Here is a 20,724-nt window from a genome sequence, read left to right as displayed (position 1 = left end):
TGTTAGGAAACGGTAATAAATTAGATAATTTACAAAAGCCAAACATTTTAGTAACAGTGTACCAAATGAATACGGAGTACAATAGAAAAAGAAACTAATTACAATATTACAAGTGTAAGTTCATTCTGGAACAGTAACTATATTAACTAAAGTTCATAGCAAAACCCATGGTTCTCAATATGTTTGCACCATTAGGAACGAACCAGCCATAAGGAATGGACATCTCAGCACCGTTATTAGTTCCACTCCTACATTCTATTTAACTGGAACTGCCATAAAAGAAAAGCCACCATCTATTCAGATATAGAAAAAAAATGCAGCTTTTATACATCATATGGTGGCTCCCCTATAGCAGCAAAAATGTCATTTACTATCAAATCATCTATTTCGTTATAACATTCTATTCACCCAATGGTTTCCAGAGAAGCCCCAATAATACAGCAACATTCCACAACCATTCAGAGACTTCTCTGTTCGGGCTTCGGTTTGTTTTTAGATTCCATTCTTAAAGAGTTTATTTTAGAAACCTAAATGTTTTCTATGCTTTGTTACCTTCGACACTTTGATTCTATGTAGCTATAATGAGTTCCTTAGATTCCAGCCTCCTCGCTGTTTTACTTGTAATTTAAGATCCCGACTCCCTATTTTTTCTAGCACCAGGGAGGGTAGGCAAATATGTTGGCAAAACAGACATTACAATGTTAATATGCAATTCTTCTGAGGTAAAACTTCATTTAAAAAAAAAAAAAAAATTCAAACTAGCTATTTACTTAGAAAAAAAATCAGCAGATGCATGCAAACATGCCGTTACCAGACCTTGCTTGTACCAAACATTTTGTAATATCAGAATAAATCAACAACATTGAGAAACAAGCAAAACATTCAAAATGAATTCAAAAATAGTGCTGAGAGGTAGCAAGATATTTTACAGATTGTCACAATGAATGTGTGTGTGTTTGTACAGACGAGTAGGATGTAGGGTGCGTTATTGCTCAGCTAATTGCACAGCAACACCATTCTGAAATGGGTGCACCATGTAGCAGTGTTAGATAATGCTCCTCTGTATATACATGCATACATATACACACCTACAGATGGAGCCCACTCTATTCTAACATACACAGCTCACATGGAAATGCTCTGTTCATACTAAGTGGCATGCTGGGACATACCATCTGTAGAAAGAATACTATAAGGCAGAAGGGTTGGGTGGAAAACACTAGGGATGCACTGAATCCAGGACTCAGTTCAGGATTTGGTGAAGATTCTCCCAAATCCAATCCGAATTGAATCCAAATCCTTGAAATTACGTGACTTTTTAAGCGCGTGCTTCTATTTAACCCTTCCATGGATTCGGAGTTCGGCTGATGGATTTGGCGCATCCCAAGAAAATACTGAAAAAATTTGCTTCATCCGTACATAAAGTTTTATACGTTATTGCTAATTCACATTTAAAAAAAAAATATATATATATTGTGAACACAAACGAAAACCTCGAAATTTTGTTAAAACAATCCTGCGTTGAAACAACTTTCTTTTATATCTAAACTCATTGCTACTATAAACTGTGGGGGCATTACCCTTGCCAGAGAGCTACTGGGCCTGTAGAGTACATGAACAAGGTTATGCGGGAGAAGAATGTTTTTTATTCCTACAGACATCAAAACGTGGGATTATTATGTCACAAAAGTGTGACGGTTCCTTAGAAAAACCAATGAATGCTTCTTTATGGGGAATTTTATCTCTTCTGTTAACTATTATATGTGTATAATGTAAGAGACACTATCATCAAAGTGTAAAGCTGAATAAACAGTTGATTGGTTTCCTTATTGGAAACAAGAGGCAAGATTAATGAAACTCTTTTTAAAAAAATCCAAGAGAGGCCACACTGCCTATTCTATAAGGTACAATTAATAAAAACTGTCCTTTGCACCAATTAATGTCCCTTTAGTGTCCAAAGTTGCCCTAGAGTGCTAGAGAGAACTTTCTTGCTTTACTCCCCATACAATTGTTTTGTTTTTGAGATCATTAAATGTCCTTTTGACCAATGTAAGTGGAAAACAAAGGAAGATAAAAAGCAACCAGAGCAGACAAAAAGCCACATAGCTTAAAATATAGAAATTGACTTATTGTACAATACACAATGGAAAGACTTCACCTCTGGAAAAAACCATAGAAAGGGTAGTGCATATATATGGAATTCAATGGTGATAGTAGCCCTTTAATGCAATCTTTGTCCATTTGTGATAGATTTAGAATATAAGGGAAATGAACAATAACCCATAAACCCTATAAATTAATCAAAATAATGGAATGAGGTTAAATACAGCAACAACGTTCACCAGGAGAATCTCAATTATAGTGAAAGATTAGAGATAAGACAATGTGGCACAGTATATACTGTATGAAATTAACTATCCTGGAGAGAACCATTATTTGTCTTAAGTTGTGTATTAACCATGATATAAAGGGTTTTCTCTAGGCCCGGATTTGTGGCCCAAGCCTAGGGCGGCAGGACTTTAGGGGGGAATGCTGCGCAGCTGCTGCATCTGGGGGTCTGAAGCACTGGGCACGTGCAGGAGACCTGATAGTTTTTAAAGCCCAGAGCACCAATCCCAAGTGCTCCAGACTATACTGGGTGCATATGTGAGGCTGCATAACTGCAGAGAAAGGGGCCTAGGGGCACCCACTATGTAAATTCGGGCTTGGGTCTCTTTATATTATATTATATATATTTGCCTAATGCTGAATTGCTAAATGTTCACAACATTTTGATAACTATTGTATTTACACAATCTCCTACAGCATCACATGATCTTCATGATCTTGGGCAGAACAAGCCTATTGTATAATACTGAGTAATTTAAAAATGAACACAAAAATGAATTTGATCTTAAAAGGACAGTTTCATTTTTTTATGGGGATTAATATTTTACATTCCAACCAATTAAAAATGGATTCCAGTTCAGCCGTCATTGTTTCATCTGCAGAACTGGTGGAACTGCTGCAAATGTTGCTATACAGGCAAAAGAAGTTAGAGTAATAGAATAAACTTCTGAACAAAGCAGAATTGGTAGATCTGTGGTTTTATTTAGGTGAATAAGGTCTACAAATCTTGGTGTATGGTGGTTAAATTAATGATTTTTTTAAGAGGTGATAAACACCCATTAAATTGGGAATCTCTACCAGCTTGGAGTACAACTGGCAGGATCTCTCGATGAAACTGAGACCAATATACGGATAGATTCCTAACAATAGCAAAGGTATAAATATTGCAGGAATGAATGCTCTAGTCAGTCTGTAGCTATCACATGGGTACCAGGCAAATACTAATAACACTTACAATGGTACACACCGAGCAGGAGCAAAATAAAGTGCTTTGAGACAGAAATACACTTAAACATTCCTTCCTTGTGGAGAATAGAGAAATCATAAATCCACAAGGCAGCTTGATGTAGTAGCTTGTTACAAATGGTTTTGTGCCTACATTGATAAGTAAAATCCAGGGCTGGTTTCTGGAAATAGCAATGAGGGCATTTGCCAAGGACCCTAACCCAAAATAGCATGGTGTCATAATTGTTTCATATCCATAGCATTAAAACTAAACATATAGTAAGGTCTCCTATTCTTGGTACAAAGCCCAACTGACAGCCAAAGACTGTTTTGGGTTCTGAAAGTTGTAGTTGTAAAACAGTTGGAGGACCACATATTGGGCACCCCTGGATCATTGGGGACCGTCTTTTTCTCGGTCTCCATATTAACAGAATAAAGTGGCCTATAGCACCCCTTGTACGACTTAGCACACTTTTTAACTTTAAGATTCCATGGCAACCACACATGGGTATACAAAACAAAATACTTAATAAGATTAAATTAAAATTTTGACTCTCAACTTTTTACACAGCTGGTTGGCTAGTTGGCTAATAAGGCTAATAGTTTAAATAGTGGAATTTAAAATTGGTTAAAAAAAAAAAGCGATTTTTGCTTAACTTACACTAATACCGACAATATTAGAATGATCCCTTTTGGACCACTACAATTCACAAAAGAAAAGAGCAGCATTTTGGACAGGTACTGATGGTGTCACTGCCACAAAGAACAAATGAACACTGTAGAAAATAGAATACATAAAATGGCGGCTAAAACATGAGGAGAATGGGGCTCATTTAGAAACACTGGTAGAACCTGTCTAGTAACCCATAGAAACCAATCAGAGGTTTACTTTCATAAATAAGTCTTCGGTAGATTTTAGTTATGATAATGATTTAGGGCAAATGTACCAGTTGATAGTAAAGGAGCCCCAGTGGACTTTAGAAGACTGCAAACCGTAAAACGCAAAAGGCTCTGCATATAGATTGAGATTCAGAACCCACAACTAAAGGGCACCAGACTGAAAAACCTGAAAAACACCCCTAGGAAACCCGACAGGGCCCACCATTCACACACCAGGTGCAACAAAAAATATCTAGAATTATAGGGCCCGACAGTAGAAATAAATGATCAGTTGCATCTTTATTCTTATATAGCATTGTTCATTATTGTCCCTACACCATTGAGCTTAGAGTTTAACTTGTGGTGCCTAAGGCACAGGGAGACTGAGTATTGTAGGAATCTAGTGTAGGCTTCCCCAAATACGCAATGCCCTAGTCACTGAGCTGCTACTGCTCCCTTATGGCTGGAGGGAGAGACACTCCCAGGTGGGACAACAAACTCACTGTCTATAGCAGAGGTCCCCAACCTTTCTTACTCGTGAGCCAGTCAAATGTAAAAAGACTTGGAGAGCAAAACGAATATCATAAAAGTTCATGGAGGAGCCAAATAAGGGCTAAGATTGGCTATTAGGTGCCTCTATGCACACTAGCAGCTTACAGGGGGCTTTATTTGGTAGGAAATCTTGTTTTTATTCAACCAAAACTTGCCACCAAGTCAGGAATTAAAAAATAACTACCTGGTTTGGGGGCACTGAGAGCAACATCCAAGGGGTTGGGGAGCAACATTGCTCATGAGCCACTGGTTGGGGATCACTAATCTATAGGAATACCCAGCAACATACCTAGAGTAAAAGTCACTTTTATCTTTAGCTCAGTCAACCAGGCCCACCCAAATCTGCTACATATATGCCCTTTTCCTATAAGCTCTGCCCTTGCCATGAAAAGTAGCATGGTTAACAGGTTAACTGCTAAATTCACAAGACAGAGAATAACTCAGAAGAATAAATGGCTGATAACTGCAAGCTCAATGGGACAGGGATAAGCTATGTACTTTGTTTGTAGTATTGCATAAATATAGCACTATATAAAAATAATGATCTTAAACATAATAATAACCAAGAGCAAGCACTAGCACACAGCTACATAACAAGGGTTATAGGGAAAATTCCAATTACATTTTGATGTTGCATTATACTACTGATGTCCATTGCTTATTATGTCATCAATGCTCACAGGCAGCGCACCGGTCGCTACACCAAACTTCATCTCCATATATATATATAAATATTTGTGAATGATACCAGAAGCCTTTAGTATTGGTTCTGTTCTCTACTACGCCCTTGCAGACATTCTCTCCAATGTAATTCTTTGAATGTTATGCGTGAAATAATTGACATGAACCATAATGTTCATACCAATTCAATTCAACTCTAGTGTCATAAGGTCTATTTTTATTACTATTGGAAAGGATATTGCTGATTGAATGACCACGATTTATAAGATCTCGCAGGCAATTCTATATATATTTTCATTTCAATCCCAAATATTTTCATGAATTGGCAAACTGGTTCCCAGTTAGAGCGTGACTGAACCTGTAGACCTAACCATTCTGTGACCGGCAGGAAATGATGCACCTCGGAATACTGACATTCCCACAGCTTTATATATACATATATATATTTATATATACATATATGTTTGTGTTTCACAGCAGAAAATGTTGAAGAATCTAAGGGAAACAAGGCAGAATGAATAACACATAAAATTACTTTTAGTTCTGATTTATAATTGCATCTTAAATAATATTTAAAAAGCCCATTTTTTTATAATTTAAATTGTGGTGCTGTAAAATGAGATAAAATAGTTAATATAAGTTTAAGCTATGACTTAGGAAATTATTCTCTCTCTCTCTGTTTGTAGAAAAAGTCACAACAACAGTTCTGGATTCAGTGTCATTTGTGAAGACCATATTCAAAATGGTTTCGGGAGGTAAGCATGGTAATTGTGATACTTGGAAGAACACAAACGTTCTGCGGTTCCCTGCTTTAAGTGGGTGGCCTTAAAGTTCTCCAATTTGGCTTTCCTCCTTTTATTTCTGGTGTCCAGCACTTTGGATAATTAATTCACTTCACAGAAGTGAAGAAATCCTGTCAGCCTGGGCTGACGAGTGGTTATGTGTTACACAGGGTTTTTCTTTTCTCTCTTCAAGGACATCCATCTGATATCTCTGCGTTATTCCTCTTAATGGACACATTTCCACCACGGAATAACAATGATCTATTTTCTCCCATTTGATGTGGGTCAGTGTCCTTGGCAGGTTTTACAACACATCTGTCTGAAGTATGCTCGACTGCAGAACTTGAATTTCAGCACTAGCGGGCAATACGCCACTTTGTTCACATCTTTGCATTCTGTAAAGAAAAAAAACCAGAAGGAAATAAAATGAGAAATGTAGGCCTTATTATGCATATAATGGAGGGAGGTGCAGTAATGGGCGACAGGGCACAAAAATAGGAATAGGGAGCCCAACTATATACAGTTACATCAATGTTTCACTTCACTATATGGCAATGAAGTTTTATATTTTTTGTGCCACCACTGGAGATTCAGTAGAATTTTTTGGTCCCTAATACAGGTATGGGATCCCTTATCCGGAAACCTGTTATCCAGAAAGCTCAGAATTACGGAAAGCCTGTCTCCCATAGACTCCATTTTAATCAAATAATTTAGAATTTTGAAACTGATTTCCTTTTTCTCTATAGTAATAAAACAGTACCTTGTACTTGATCCCAACTAAGATATAAATAATCCTTATTGGATGCAAAACAATTCTATTGTGTTTAATTAATGTTTTATTGATTTTTTAGTAGACTTAAGGTATGGAGATCCAAATTACGGTAAGACCCCTTATCCGGTATACCCTTGGTCCCAAGCATTCTGGATAAAGGGTCCTATACCTGTAATAAAATTCTGTTTGAAGTATTTGATTTTTTTTTATTTTTGGAGGGGGTTGTTATACAATTGCCTGTTTATATAGAGTCAAAAAACTGAGAAGGGAATTTAGGGAAATTAAATTGATATGGCACGGATAACTAGAACATCAGGGGAATTGATTAACTCGCTCAATAAGCAGCAAATCTCAATCAATATGTTTTCCTACCATACAATGCTAAACATTTTCAAATACTTTGTTTAAGAGCACACAATATAAGGATAATATAAAAGATTTTAGGCCATTTGCAAGGCCTTTATATCTGCTTATTTTATCAGATGTATCTGCAGGAGAGTAAACCTACTTTTATGTGGAAAAGCACCACTTGGGTGTATGGGAGAGGTACCCCATAAAAGCCACAGTTGGGGTTTAGTTCAGCCTATAATACAATGTGGGGAGTAGAGAGAGCCAATCTCCTACATGGAAAGCTACCAGATGAGAAGTTTTCCACCTGCAGATGGAATAAAATCATATAGGCATATGGTTCTGATGACTCAAGATGTCAGTGAACTTTTTCATTTCCACAGAAAGTAGTGATTAATAATATATCAGGCCATGGAATGTACACTTATATTTATCCAATGCATTTGCAGCTCACTTTGTACAGATAAGTAGGACTTCCAGGAATGCATCAGCACCAGGATTTCCAGCACTCTTTGCAAGTTTTGGATTGGGGGAAAGCAAGTCTTTAGATGAAGCAAATCCAAAACTTTATAATTTTGGATCTGGAAAGCTAAAGGTAATACTTTCTTTAGCTGATGCACTTATTGGACTTGGGCATATCTGAATATACAATATATAATTTTTTCACCAAATAATTTGTGGGAGATTCTACATGGAGAAATAATGGATTCAGCACAACAATACTAAGAATTTTTATATCATCTCTTGAAGCATAATTCCCTGAAAATAAGGTTCCAGATAATATCTCAATCCAGCAGTCTAGCCCCAACCAATGCCGACATGTGTACTCAGCAGACTTTTGAGGACCAAGAACTTCAGGAGGCATTTGTTCTGGAAACATACAGAGGATATACTAGTTTGTATAACCTATACATGAGGAATGTCCTCTAGCTGCAGCTAAAAACTGTTTAGGGGATGCTGAAAGATACAACTCAACAACAACTAATGGGCTTGAGGTTCCCAGGTTTACATAACCTCATCTGATTTAGGGACCTGGTGTTCCTACATTGACAAAAGTCCCTACATATGATAAGCTTAATGTGCATTAAATGCATATCTGTTCACGGATAACTGATGAAAGGCGCATTAAATGTGGGCCATCGAACATGGACGGAAAGACTGGCATGTTTCACCAGATCATGGCAAGTTTGTGTGCAGAGATAGTTTGACACTGCAGAGATTCTGGCTTTGTTACTGACTGACTCTCAGAAGAGACATACATATTTTCCTGTTAAATGAGATTTCCCTTTTCTCTTGAGAAAAAGAAGGCACAAAAGCACTGATCAGTTTTTTGGTTGTCAGCTTGGCCAGAGTCTGATCCTGAAGTAACAACTAAAATTGCCCATGGTGAAACCTCTGTGAATGTGGATTATAGGGTTAACTGCTACATGAATTCCCCATTAGTGCATTTATTCCCTTCATTTGTTCCAACTTCAGAAATGTAATTTACTGCCTCATGCAACCCAAGAACAGAGTATGCAACTATAATAAACTATTATTCCTTTAAATGGATCAACAAAAAAGGCATGATAGTGTGCTGTATAAACCTTCAAGGTTAAAGAGGGTTGTTTTGGCTTCTGTCAGAAAATGACTCTCTGTTTTCTACCCTGGACAAAGAATCTCAGCCTTAGCATTATCTGAGGTATGTACTGTGGGTACAACTTAATGCCATGCATGGTGCCCTGAAAAACAAATCAGAGCTGGGGCAAAGCAATCTGTCTGTGCAACCAGCTGGCTGACTAGAAGGAAAATATGCTCATATGGATGCAAAATTGTTGACTACACTCCTTACTGCAGGAATCCCCAACCTTTTTTACCTGTGAGCTACACTCAAATGTAAAGAGAGTTGGAGAGCAACACACACATAAAAAAGTTCCTGGGTGCCAAATAAAGGCCATTATTGGTTAATTGGAATTCCCTATATGGACTGGCAGCCTACAGGAGGCTCAGTTTGGCAGTAAACCTGTTTTGTAAGCAACCAAGCCTCTAACCAAGAATTCAAAAATAAGCACCTGCTTTGGGGCCACTGGGAGCAACATCCACTGGTTGGGGTTCACTGATTACTGCAAAGGTGCCTTCTCAAAATACTGTGTTTAGGTATAAAATATAGATCAACTGATCACCCCAACACCCCCCTTTCTTTGCAACCACACTCCCACGATTTGACTGTCTAACCATCGCTCTTTCAAAGACTTAGAGAAAGCCACAGTGGGCAATACTTCTACCTTGCAGCCCTGAGGTCCTGAGCTTGAGTGTGTGTGATTGGGACCCTAGATTGGAAGCTCCACTGGGGCAGCTGAAATGCGTTGTCACTAAATAAATACCAGTAAATTGCATACATAAATAAGCCAGGGAGATAGGAGTGGAGTATATTAGAAAAAATACTATTTTAATTGCACCTCCTCCCCAGCCGCACCCTAGGCAGCTGCCTCTTCTGATTACCCCTAGTTCCAGCTTTGATAGCAAGGGATGGGGTTAGTGAGAGAAAGCTTTACAGAGATGCAAAAACGATTAAACCAAAGATATACAAAAGAATACAATGGAAGAGGAAATGCTTGAGCAAGGGATTGCTGAGCTGCCCCTAGTTACACTGAGAGGAGCAGGCCTTTTACAGCATTCACTGTTTGCTCTGTGATATAACCCTGAGCCCTAATCAACTTGCACTTACAATTGTTATAATTAAAATAAATGCATTGAACTCATTGCCACTTGAAGGGGCATTTGCTGTTACTTATAATTTTGACAGCTTAATTACCCCACTATGGCAAGATAATGCATTTCTTTCTAAATTCCACTGGCACTCTCAAATGTGGAAATTGTCTGCATCATTGCTCACAGTTACAGAACAAATAAGTCCATAACTAATGGAAAAACATCCAAAGGAGCTATAATAAATGCAACAATGCCATAGATACATAAGGAGAACTATACCCCCAAACAATGTAGGTCTCTAGAAATATCTTGCATAAACAGCTCATATGTCAAACCCTGCTTCATTTAGATAAACCATTTTCATAAATATATACTTTTTAAGCAGTATTTGCCATTGGGTAATCCTAAACAGAAAATTATAATTTTAAGTATCATTTAAAAGGCCGCCCACCGGAATCGTACAATTCACAGTGCACACAAACAAGCCAAGGCACACACACACATGCTAGGCCCCATCAGCCAATTAATGGGCAAAGTTCTGCCTTTTACTCCCACACTACTTCCTGTTACAGTCAGAGCTGCATTATTTCCTGTCAGCTGATCTCTGAGGGAGCACACAGCCCATCACTAAATGGCGGCTCAAGGGAAAGGATGTAAAAGGGCAATATTTACTGATGTTAAAGTTTGCTTTGGTACATTGAGTGGTGGAACAAGGAACCTTAGATAATGAAATAATCTCTAAAAGCTTCTAGACACCAGACACACTATGGATGGTTCTGCCCTTATATTGCTAGTGAGATAAGAAGTAGAATGCTATGTACCATTGCTGTCAATACAGTCGAAAGACCTATTGTACAGCGCTGCGGAATATGTTGGCGCTTTATAAATAAATATTAATGTAATGTAATCTAGCCTAAGGTGAAGCTCAATCTGAGTGTTTAAGCACCTCTGCAGCAAGGTTGGTATTATGTCTGTACTGCAGCACTAGGGTCTGGAGGTCAATTTAGTCCATCACAGTATATTCTTTATGAGTTTGGGTGGGTTTTCTCCAAGAGTTTGAGGGTAAATTGCGGCTAATTAAACTGGTCCCAGTGTGAAAGCATGTGCTTTGTGTGACTGTGACAGGGAAATGAGACTGCAAGCTCCATGAGGGTGGGAATGATGTGAGATGATTAATCCTTCTCTGTAGGGGGACATAGCATTTTAGCAAAACAAACAGCATCCAAAGAGCAGCTAAAGAATGGTTATTAAATAAAACAGCTCAGAAAACAGGTCAGCAAAGGCTAAATAATATGTTTGGAATGTAAGGGAAAGACGTGGGGAGGTAACAGAAACAATGAAATAGTGATTAAATAAATCCAGCAGACTTTGAGACATAAGGAAAGTTAAGAAGCAACCAAGATATGAAGTTAGAGAGCTGGATGCTCAGATGTTATGGATACATGTAATACCCTTCCAGTAGAGGTGGCTGGCAAAACTACAGTAAAGCTCACTCAAAATGCAGGAAAGAGTTTGGCATTTATGTGAAATGCTTATTGTCTGTGTTGGATAATTTTGCAAGTTTTTGGGACAGCTATTCATGAAGCAAGAACAGAGAGGTCACTGGAAAGTTAAAGAAGTCAAGAAAGGAGAAAGGGTGGGTAAATGGAGAGAGAGTGGCTTTGATGGGCGTTCCTGTCTAAATGGCACAGAATAACAGTCATACAAATCAACCTGGCTACTAGGTTGTCAGTAAAGAGTAATAGTCTGTTTTAAAGCATTGCACTGCCCGTCTGCCAGCCAACGGCCCCCATATTTTCCCAAACTTCCTTGTGCTATGTAGGTTAATTTTTGTCTTGAAAGTATATCATCAATCAGTTTAATCCAGCAGCTCAAGGTAGAAGGCCCTGTGGCTTTCCAAGTTAGTAGAATTGCATTTTTAGCATAATATAAAAGTTGTTGAAGGCACAGTCTGTCCCTGGAAGACAGTCTAAGATCTTCAGTGTATCCCAGCAGGCAAAACATGTCTGGGTATTCAGCAGCCCCAAACAAGTGTTCATGTAGGTAAGCATGTAGCCCAGAACTGCAGAATTTTGGGACAGCCCCAAAACACACAGAAATAATTGCAATGATCTAAACTGTATTTTGCACAATCATTTGGGTAGCCTGGTGTCCAATGCCACTAACCTCACCCTATTTTTTTCTCCTTATTCTCAAACTTTCCTATTTCTCTTCCATCTTAACCCCATTCTTAACCTGTTCCCACCCCCTCACAGGTTCTCTACCCAATCTTACCGCCACTATTATGTCACCCTGTTATCCTACACCACTTGCACCCTGTTACTTCCACCCAACCTCCCCTATGCTTTTCTCATATTATTTCTCCTCACACTGTATTTACCCCTCTCTCATATAGTCACTTTCCACCCTCCCCATAGTGTTTCTCCACTTATCCCCTATCCTCCCATCACCATGTTTCTCCCATTTTTCCCCAACCAGGCCCTCACTGATTCCCTTCTGTCTCACAACCCATCATCTTTGTTTCTCTCCACCCTATCCTCACAATTTCCAAAGCAATAATACAGACAATTTAATAAATGACAAATAACACAGGCACTGTTCAAAAGCAAACTAAAATTACAGAAGTCTTCTTTAGCTATTGTCCCTTTATAAAAACACTAGGGCTATGAAAATTACCACCATAGTTAGACATGCCAAAACCCAAACAATGTAGTTAATTGGCAATGTAGACAGGTTTTTTTATTTTAGCAAATCTGTCAGGTGACCTTGAATAATGTGGTTGCAGTGGTTATTTGTGTTTTGGAAATGTTTATGACCAATATCTGAAATGTTGTGGTACATGCTGTCTGCACCCAGTCTGTAACCCAGTTCAGTGGAAAAGTGTCAAATTCTAACCTGGTGCTGCTCATGCCAACAATCTTTTTCTTTCTTTTTCAACAGAAAAGGGAGGTAAAACAGATGTGGAATTTGAAATACTTCTCTTCATGAAACCTTTACATTTTCCAAAGGAACAGTATAACTTATTGTTTGTTTCTCCTATGAGAAAAAGCTTTTGACACTATTCATAAATACATACAGCATTTAGCTGAACTCCGAACAGAATGCTAAGTGCTCTGTAAAAACTGATGATTTGGCATAAAAACTTTTGTTTGTGTTGGAAAGTGGGAGTTGCCGTCAGTGGGTGTTGGTGAGCACACCTCTGTGGAACAATCTAGCATCCTCGTAAGATGCAAGGTGAGATCTAACGCACTCACTACATGAAACTCTGTAGTTACTACCTGACATAGGCAATGGGGTAGCCAGGGGAATCTGTGCACTGAGCTTACACAACTCAGGTGTTTAGTAATGGGAATACAATTAAAAAAGAAGGCCTCAAAAGCTGCTCCAGATAAATCTTTAATCTAATAGGATCAAATACAGAAAAAAACTCAATTTGCATGTTTCCAAGGGTCCATCAAAATGGTATAAAATCCAGGAAAATGTAAAATCAGTGAAAAGCTATATGAATTGTAAAATGAGGGAAAACTTACAATCAGGGCATGTAAAATGGAGGTTTCACTGTACTTATGTCTGGTGGTACCTCATAACTCTAGAAACTAGAAAGATAAACCGATATTCTGGTATTTAATGCCTAACGATGACCCTCTTACTCCCACAACTTGTACCCTTTCTGCTCCTCACCTGTTGCCTTAAAATCAAGAGATACAGAGGGTTACGTAATAAAAGGCACTAAGGGGTATGTTTACAAAGAATGGAGGAGATAAATATCACCGGTGATGTTGCCTGTAGCAACCAATTAGGTATTTGCTTTGATTTCTAACTTGTAGGTGACTGTTGAAATCATATTGCTGATTGCTTGCTATGGAAACAGCACCGGAGATATTTATCTCCAATCTTAGTAAACACGCCCCAGAAGCAGTAACCTATTGCAACCAACCAGCAGGTAGCATTTACTGGTCACCAAACATTTTACTGTTACTATGATTTACTTCCCCAGGCAAACTTAGTGCATTTTATTTCATATGGGGGGATACTGAATTTATATAACTTTTTTCTAAGGTCAGGTTCTCCCCATATTTGGCTAGAAAGGATAACCTCACACCCCAATAATGAAGTGGCACATCTCAATACAGTAAACAAAGCTGGCTGAAAGAGAGCATAATTTTATAGAAAACTTATTAATGTTTATTGCCATTAAAAATGATCCTTTATTTATCGCTTCCACAATGGTCTGATCATTAGTATCTTTATGGGAAAACCTGAATCTAAAAGGACTTGATTGCATTAACTTGACTGTCGCAGAAGCCATATTATTCCACAGATTTTTTAACAAATATGAATTTAAAAAAATCCTAAATAATAGAATATACCTGCCATTGACTTATATCAAAGCTCACCAGGTGTTACCTGCAAAATTATTTCATTCCAATTTTTGAGATTTTTTTCAATTAAGAGGGGCCTAGATGAGTTCTTGAACAATCAGAATATCCAAGGCTATTGTGATACTAATATCTACAGTTAGTACTAGTGGTTGTATTTATAGTTTATGTATGTGAGTGAATAGATTGGTAGGTGTGGGTGAGGTGTGCTGGGTTTACTTGGATGGGTTGAACTTGATGGACACTGGTCTTTTTTCAACCCTATGTAACTATGTAACGCCTTGAGAATTAAAGGTCGGAAAACTTGAATTTAAAAACAGATTTGTGATTTTTTTTGGCATTTTTCTTAGCATAAATGTCTCCACAGCTTACAGACAGCATGCAGGAACTACATGACCCACAATGCATTGCACTGTGATGTTCCTTTCCGTATTGACATCAGGTGTGCAGTCTAAAAGCAGTCAGATCAGCAGGGGAACACAGGGCCAGGCTTAAGGAACTGTTATTGTTAACATTTATCACAAAAAGGCTGCATATTCTTTAATTGTATATTGCAAAGCTGCTTGAAATTATGTTTACTTTTCAAAAAGCTCAAGTTGTGTTAGGGTGGAGTTCCCCTTTAATATAATATTTGCCTGCCTGCAACAACAGAATTTATTCAGGCTAACTTGCTTTGTGGTTTTGCCTTGTTAAATAAAAACATGATATGTTTTGCCCTGTTATATACAGTCCATTGTTCTTGCAAACCTATGTCTTGTGGCTGCAAGTATAAAAAAAAAAAAAGAATATTCTTTTTCATAAAGAATTACAGCAGCCATAAAATAGTTTAGTCTATTTCAGACTGCTCTTGGCCCCTTTGTTTAAAGTGAATGAATAACAGTGATACGTATGGTTTAGGTTGTCTTTTAAGAACATGTGCAGAGTACTTGGAGGCTAGCTTGCTAGGGGAGCCTTGAACTTACCCTCTGTGTTGGAAATTGGAGTGCTGTCACATTTGCTTTCACACTGTTGCATTGATGGTGGCCGAAGGTTTTCAGGGCAGTCAGTTGATGCTTGCCCGGTGTAGGATAAACACTGTACAGTGCGCATCTGCTGCCCCAGACCGCAGTGTGCGGAGCACTGAATAACAGAAAAAGGTGTCTTTGTTAGGATAACGATAAAAAAATAAAAAAGCAACAAAATACATTGAAACAGTTTGATATCACAATAGGTTCTTTGTGTCTGCAGCTTGAATTCTAAGCATTTAACAAGCATGATCTGCCAAGAGCCGAACAGATGCAGATACATATTTTGCACTTTTACATTTGAGTAAATACTGTATAAATTTGCCATTTTTATATTGGTCTCTAGAGCCCTGTGAAGCATTTAACCACAGCTATGTAAGTTTAAACAGGATCCTTGAACAAAACTACAAAAAAATATTAACTTAGCTGATCCAGAAATCTTTACTTTGCCCCACAGACATAAGTCAAAACAAGACCTACACTCAGGGGGAGATTTATTAAGACACGAATACTCGGAGCGTTCATTCGAATGCTCCAAGCGTATTTTTGCCGCTTTTTTCGCATTTGTGTGACTTTTTTGTACGCCTGCGCAAATTTTTCGTTCGCTTGCGCGGAAAATTCAGAAAGTTTCTGCCGCTGTTTACAATCGTTCGGTGTGAAAATTTCGTGACTTTCGGATCGCCAATACGATATTATCGTGACTAATACGCATTTTCGTGATATATGCGATCTTTAGAAATTATCGTACCCAATCTGAATTTTTCCCATTCGGGATTTGAACGGGTGTTTTAATGAATCGGCCCCTAAATGTATACAGTCACCGCAAAGACCAAGTTACTTGTATTTATCATTTACATTGGCAGAGTATTAATTAAATGTGCTCATTGGCATTAATCAGGGAGACAGGAGATATCATCTGTTGATTGTATTTCTTGATAAATTGTCAGCATGAAGCCTAATGTAAAAGGGATTATAACAAATATGCAGCTTTAAAACACATAAGGGCATTCCTTGAGATTGGAATAATGGAGGTTTCATCTTAAACTGCAAAAAGGGATTTATTTGCCATTAAAAAATAGTAATGGTGCACAGCTTTCCCCTTGAAACAGAAGTACTGGCAGATACACCAGATTTATTATGAATAGTTTGTAATGTTTATCAGGAGTAACAATATGTGTTCAGAACCACACACTTTTTTTCTACATTGCCAAATATTTCCTAGAGCTTAAAGGGGTTGTTCACATTTAAATGGCAATTTAGTATCATGCAGACATTGATATTCTGAGACAGTTTGCAATGGGTTTTCATTTTTGGAGGCGTTTTTAGTTATTTAGCCTCTTATTCAGCAGCTTTCAAGTTTGGAATTTCAGCAGCTAGCTGGTTGCTAGGGTCTTGTTTATCTTGGCAATCAGGCAGTGGTTTAATGAGAGGCTGGGATATGAACAGGACAGGGACTTTATAGAAAGATAAGTAATAAAAAGTAACAATAACATTACAATTATAAGCCCATAGAGCAATAGTTTTTGGCTGCTGGGGTCATTGACTCACATTTGAAAGCTCGAAAGATGTAGAAATCTAAAAACTATAAAAAATAATGAGATCAATTGCAAAGTTGCTAAGAATAGGACATTCTTCAACATATTAAAAGTTAACGTCAATGTGAACCACCCCTTTAACTATTCAATGGGGGCGTTAGAGCTGCGTGCTGCTGCTGAGCTCTAACATCCTATAACATTTAATGGCGTTTGACTGCTCATATTGTGCAGACATCATTTAATTATGAAGCCTTGTAACTTGGATTTGTCTGTTTTTTATAATAATGAGACAGAGTTGCCAGATCTTCTTTTAGTGGAATAATCTTCCTGCAGTTTTTTACTTCACTTCATTTCTAAGAAATCTGTAAAATAAACTGTGCAGAACATCCCTTTATCTAGGAACACTATTAAAATACATCCTGCAGGGCAGCAGCAATTAAAATGCATCCTTGAATATCTGGTATGCATGTTTTAAAGAGATTATTTTGGAATTCTGACTGAGAGTAGAGTAGGATTCAAATAAACCCTTTAATGCCGGACACAAATATGAAATGGATATTAAGAAGCCGGTGCAACCTATGGCATGTATATTTTGCACACTACTTCATTTCTTAATTTGGTCACAGCATGGCTGATTAGTCATTAAAAGTATTAGGCAGCAATGCTAAAGCAGACAAAGTTTTATCGTAGATTTGCCACATCATCCCTTTATAGTGGGAACCCCAAAAATGACACTGACCTGACAACCTCTTTAACTGAGAATGCAGACAATGTTAGTGCTGCAAGGATACATATAAATCAGCGCAGCCCTTCAAGTGACAATATGTCAGCTGTCGGTAAAATATAATGCTAACCTTGCTAATGAGCTATTCTTTTAGATGTAAAGTATTTTTGCTTTTGTGATGTACAGATTAAATACCAACCAGACATGCCGCAGAAATACATGCTGCAGGACTGATAAAGGTTGTGTCATGTTAAGAGACATGTGACCTTACAATGGAACCAATAAGTAATCAGTTTATATGTATGACACATAATGATTCAGCATTAAGGTTTCGCCGATGTTCAGGTGGCTTCAAAGTCGGCCAATAAAATTTTTGCTGATATTGGTCGCCTCATCTTCTCACTATACACGCACTGAATATCGTACAAGACTTTGTTTCACAAGATAATATCAGTGAGTTATCAGCTTAGGCAATTGTACACGTAAAATATATAGATGCTTATTGGGAAAATAGTTGTAGAATTTGATTTTTTGATTTTCAACCTACCTGTCCCCACTCGCCAGTAACCCAGCGGGGAGGTGGGCATCGTCCCAAACTGCAGCGTATACGGACGGGCGGCTTGCTCTCTTCAGGGCAGTTTGCGTTAGGAAATGTTTTGGACAGATCACTACTCTTGCAAAGAACTATTCGGTGTTTAAACCCAGGCCCGCATTTTGGAGTACACTGCAAAGCAACAGACAATCAAAAATTAAAGCGTTGTGACTGCGTTTTTTGACCATCTTTTTATTTCTGTCAGTTCTGCAGCTGCTATGTCTCCTTATACTAGCTAGAGAAATGTTCCAGCTTGTATTTATTTAAAGTTGAAATAATAAAAAATGCATTTGTTCAGTTATGGTATTCCTGGATATCAATACTGCTCTGTGCCAACATGCTGGCACTGTCAATGCCTCTTTCACATGATACCCACTTAGCACATTTTTTAAATAACATTGTTTTATGTAAATATTCTCTATAGCTCTGTCATTTCTCCCAGTGATTCTGTAACAAATGCACACAAAGTGAATGTACAATTTAAAGGAATTAAAGTCTAGATTGTGTCTCAACCCTTTCTCCTTGTAGATTGTAAGCTCTTTTGGGCAGGGCCCTCTTCACCTCTTGTATCGGTTATTGATTGCTTTATATGTTATTCTGTATGTCCAATGTATGTAACCCACTTATTGTACAGCGCTGCGGAATATGTTGGCGCTTTATAAATAAATGTTAATGTAATGTAATGTAGATTCTAACACAGACCCAAATCAATCTTATATTTGCATGGTATATGCCTGCATCTCCATGGGTTTTCTCCTGTTTCTTACCCACACTCCAAAAACATACAGGCAAGGAAACTGGCTACTAATAAAAAATGACTCTAGCGGGTGTTGTGTAAATGAGACCCAGACCTTAGATTGTAGGGGATTGATGGTGGGACTGATGCCAATGATGTAAAATTGCTATGATTTGTATGATTTGTTATCCTTTATTTATACAGCGCCAAGACATTAATGCAGCACTTTACAGATATTGTTTAACATTCATTTCAGTCCCCTGGGGCATACACCCTCCCTGTTCCCAGGTCAGTACACCAAATTCAGGACACTGCCAAAACAAGTGCCAATCATGTTGCTTCCTATGACCCTTTCTGATCTCTCCTGTTCTGTTACTAAAGGACTTTTTACTAAATAAGTGTTGAATTCCCCTACAGATATACAATTCCTTAGAGACAAACCATGAACAGCAGGGCAAAAAAGACTTCTACAGTTGCCCAGTAGACCTGCTTTTCTAACCTGTTCTTGACCTTAAAGAGAAATATTTCCTAGCAGTATTTAAATGGAGTGTTCGACTGCCTAATGTCTCTCTACCAGTAATGTCCTTTTAACTCTCCTGGAAAATGCATTATGGAGTAGAGATGGAAATGAGGCCACAGCCCTCAGGCTTTGACATCAGACTGGGAACATGCCAGTGTACATTTATGAAAGATCTTTGTAATTTGGGGCACTCTTTGACAGTCACGCTCCTCCAACAGACTATGGTACCACTAAACAAAATGGTAAAAAAGTAGGAGAAGCAAGAACTTTAGTCAAGTTAACAGGTCAGACATCACCAGTTTTAAGATTAGCAAAGCTCAGAAATATACCTTCTTTGTAAGCACTTGAAAGAGGATACAAGTTATTAGGGTACTCTTGAAGTAACAAAATACATAAAAGGGGGGTAGTGCGAGCACTCCAAGGCAAGTAAAATATACAATACAATGGAAGTGAATGTGACCAGGGAATGTGCACTGATCTATCCCCTTTCTTTTGAAGTAAAAGTGCCCCTTTATGGCCTCACCAAGTGTAAGTCATAAACCAAATAAAGCCTAAGTGGTTCTGTCCTGAATAGAGCAGATCCTAGTTCTCAAATTTAAAACTTAATATGACTGTAAGCTCTACCTGTAGAACAAAACTGGACAGCTGGTTTTGACAGAAAGTAAGGCACTGACAACCTTTAATAGTCTTAATAGCTTAAAATAAGGAAGACCTGAAGAAGTTTATAAGAAGAGTTATAGTAAATACAATGACTTTGTAAGTAGTTTTTACCTTTTGGATCAGTTATTAATAACAAAGTATCTAGCAGTCAATAAAATGATGCACTCATAGTAGAATGAGGATAAAAAACATAAAACATGTGCTGACATGTCTATGAAAACAAAGATCAGAATTATCCAGGCTTGAGTATTTTCTGCAACTCTTTATTGGAGTAAAAGCTAGACAATTAAGAAGCAGGAAAGGAGGAGTAACTAATAACAATACCAATGAAAACAAACAAATGGATCCTTGACCAACAAATGCCCAACTTTTTACTTTTAGCACAAAGGACATGACTTATGAAATATTATGAGAAGACCAAGTTCAAATGGGAAAGACAATTATGGCTGGAGGCTTTGAGGGAAAGGAGGAAGCGGGCAGTCAGCAAAAAGATAGACTCTATCACAACAATCCAACAAGCCTGAAGAATAAAAAAC

At 37.9% G+C, this 20,724-nt stretch overlaps 1 protein-coding gene across 2 annotated transcripts in view; it reads right to left on the bottom strand.

The window, feature by feature from the left end:
• Positions 1-5,976: 5,976 nt before the first annotated feature.
• adamts6 (ADAM metallopeptidase with thrombospondin type 1 motif 6) overlaps positions 5,977-20,724 on the bottom strand; it is a 160,563-nt gene continuing 145,815 nt past the window's right edge. For both annotated transcript variants that reach the window (XM_002934207.5, XM_012967138.3), the window contains 3 exons: positions 18,228-18,404; positions 15,380-15,536; positions 5,977-6,622 (listed from right to left, as the gene is read on the bottom strand). In XM_002934207.5, the coding sequence (XP_002934253.2) occupies positions 6,513-6,622; positions 15,380-15,536; positions 18,228-18,404 (444 nt within the window). In that variant the 3' untranslated portion in view covers positions 5,977-6,512. The remainder of the gene's footprint in view (positions 6,623-15,379; positions 15,537-18,227; positions 18,405-20,724) is intronic.

Source organism: Xenopus tropicalis, chromosome 1, assembly GCF_000004195.4.
Source record: "Xenopus tropicalis strain Nigerian chromosome 1, UCB_Xtro_10.0, whole genome shotgun sequence".
Lineage (NCBI taxonomy): Eukaryota > Metazoa > Chordata > Amphibia > Anura > Pipidae > Xenopus > Xenopus tropicalis.
This window is presented reverse-complemented; position numbering and strand designations above follow the sequence as displayed.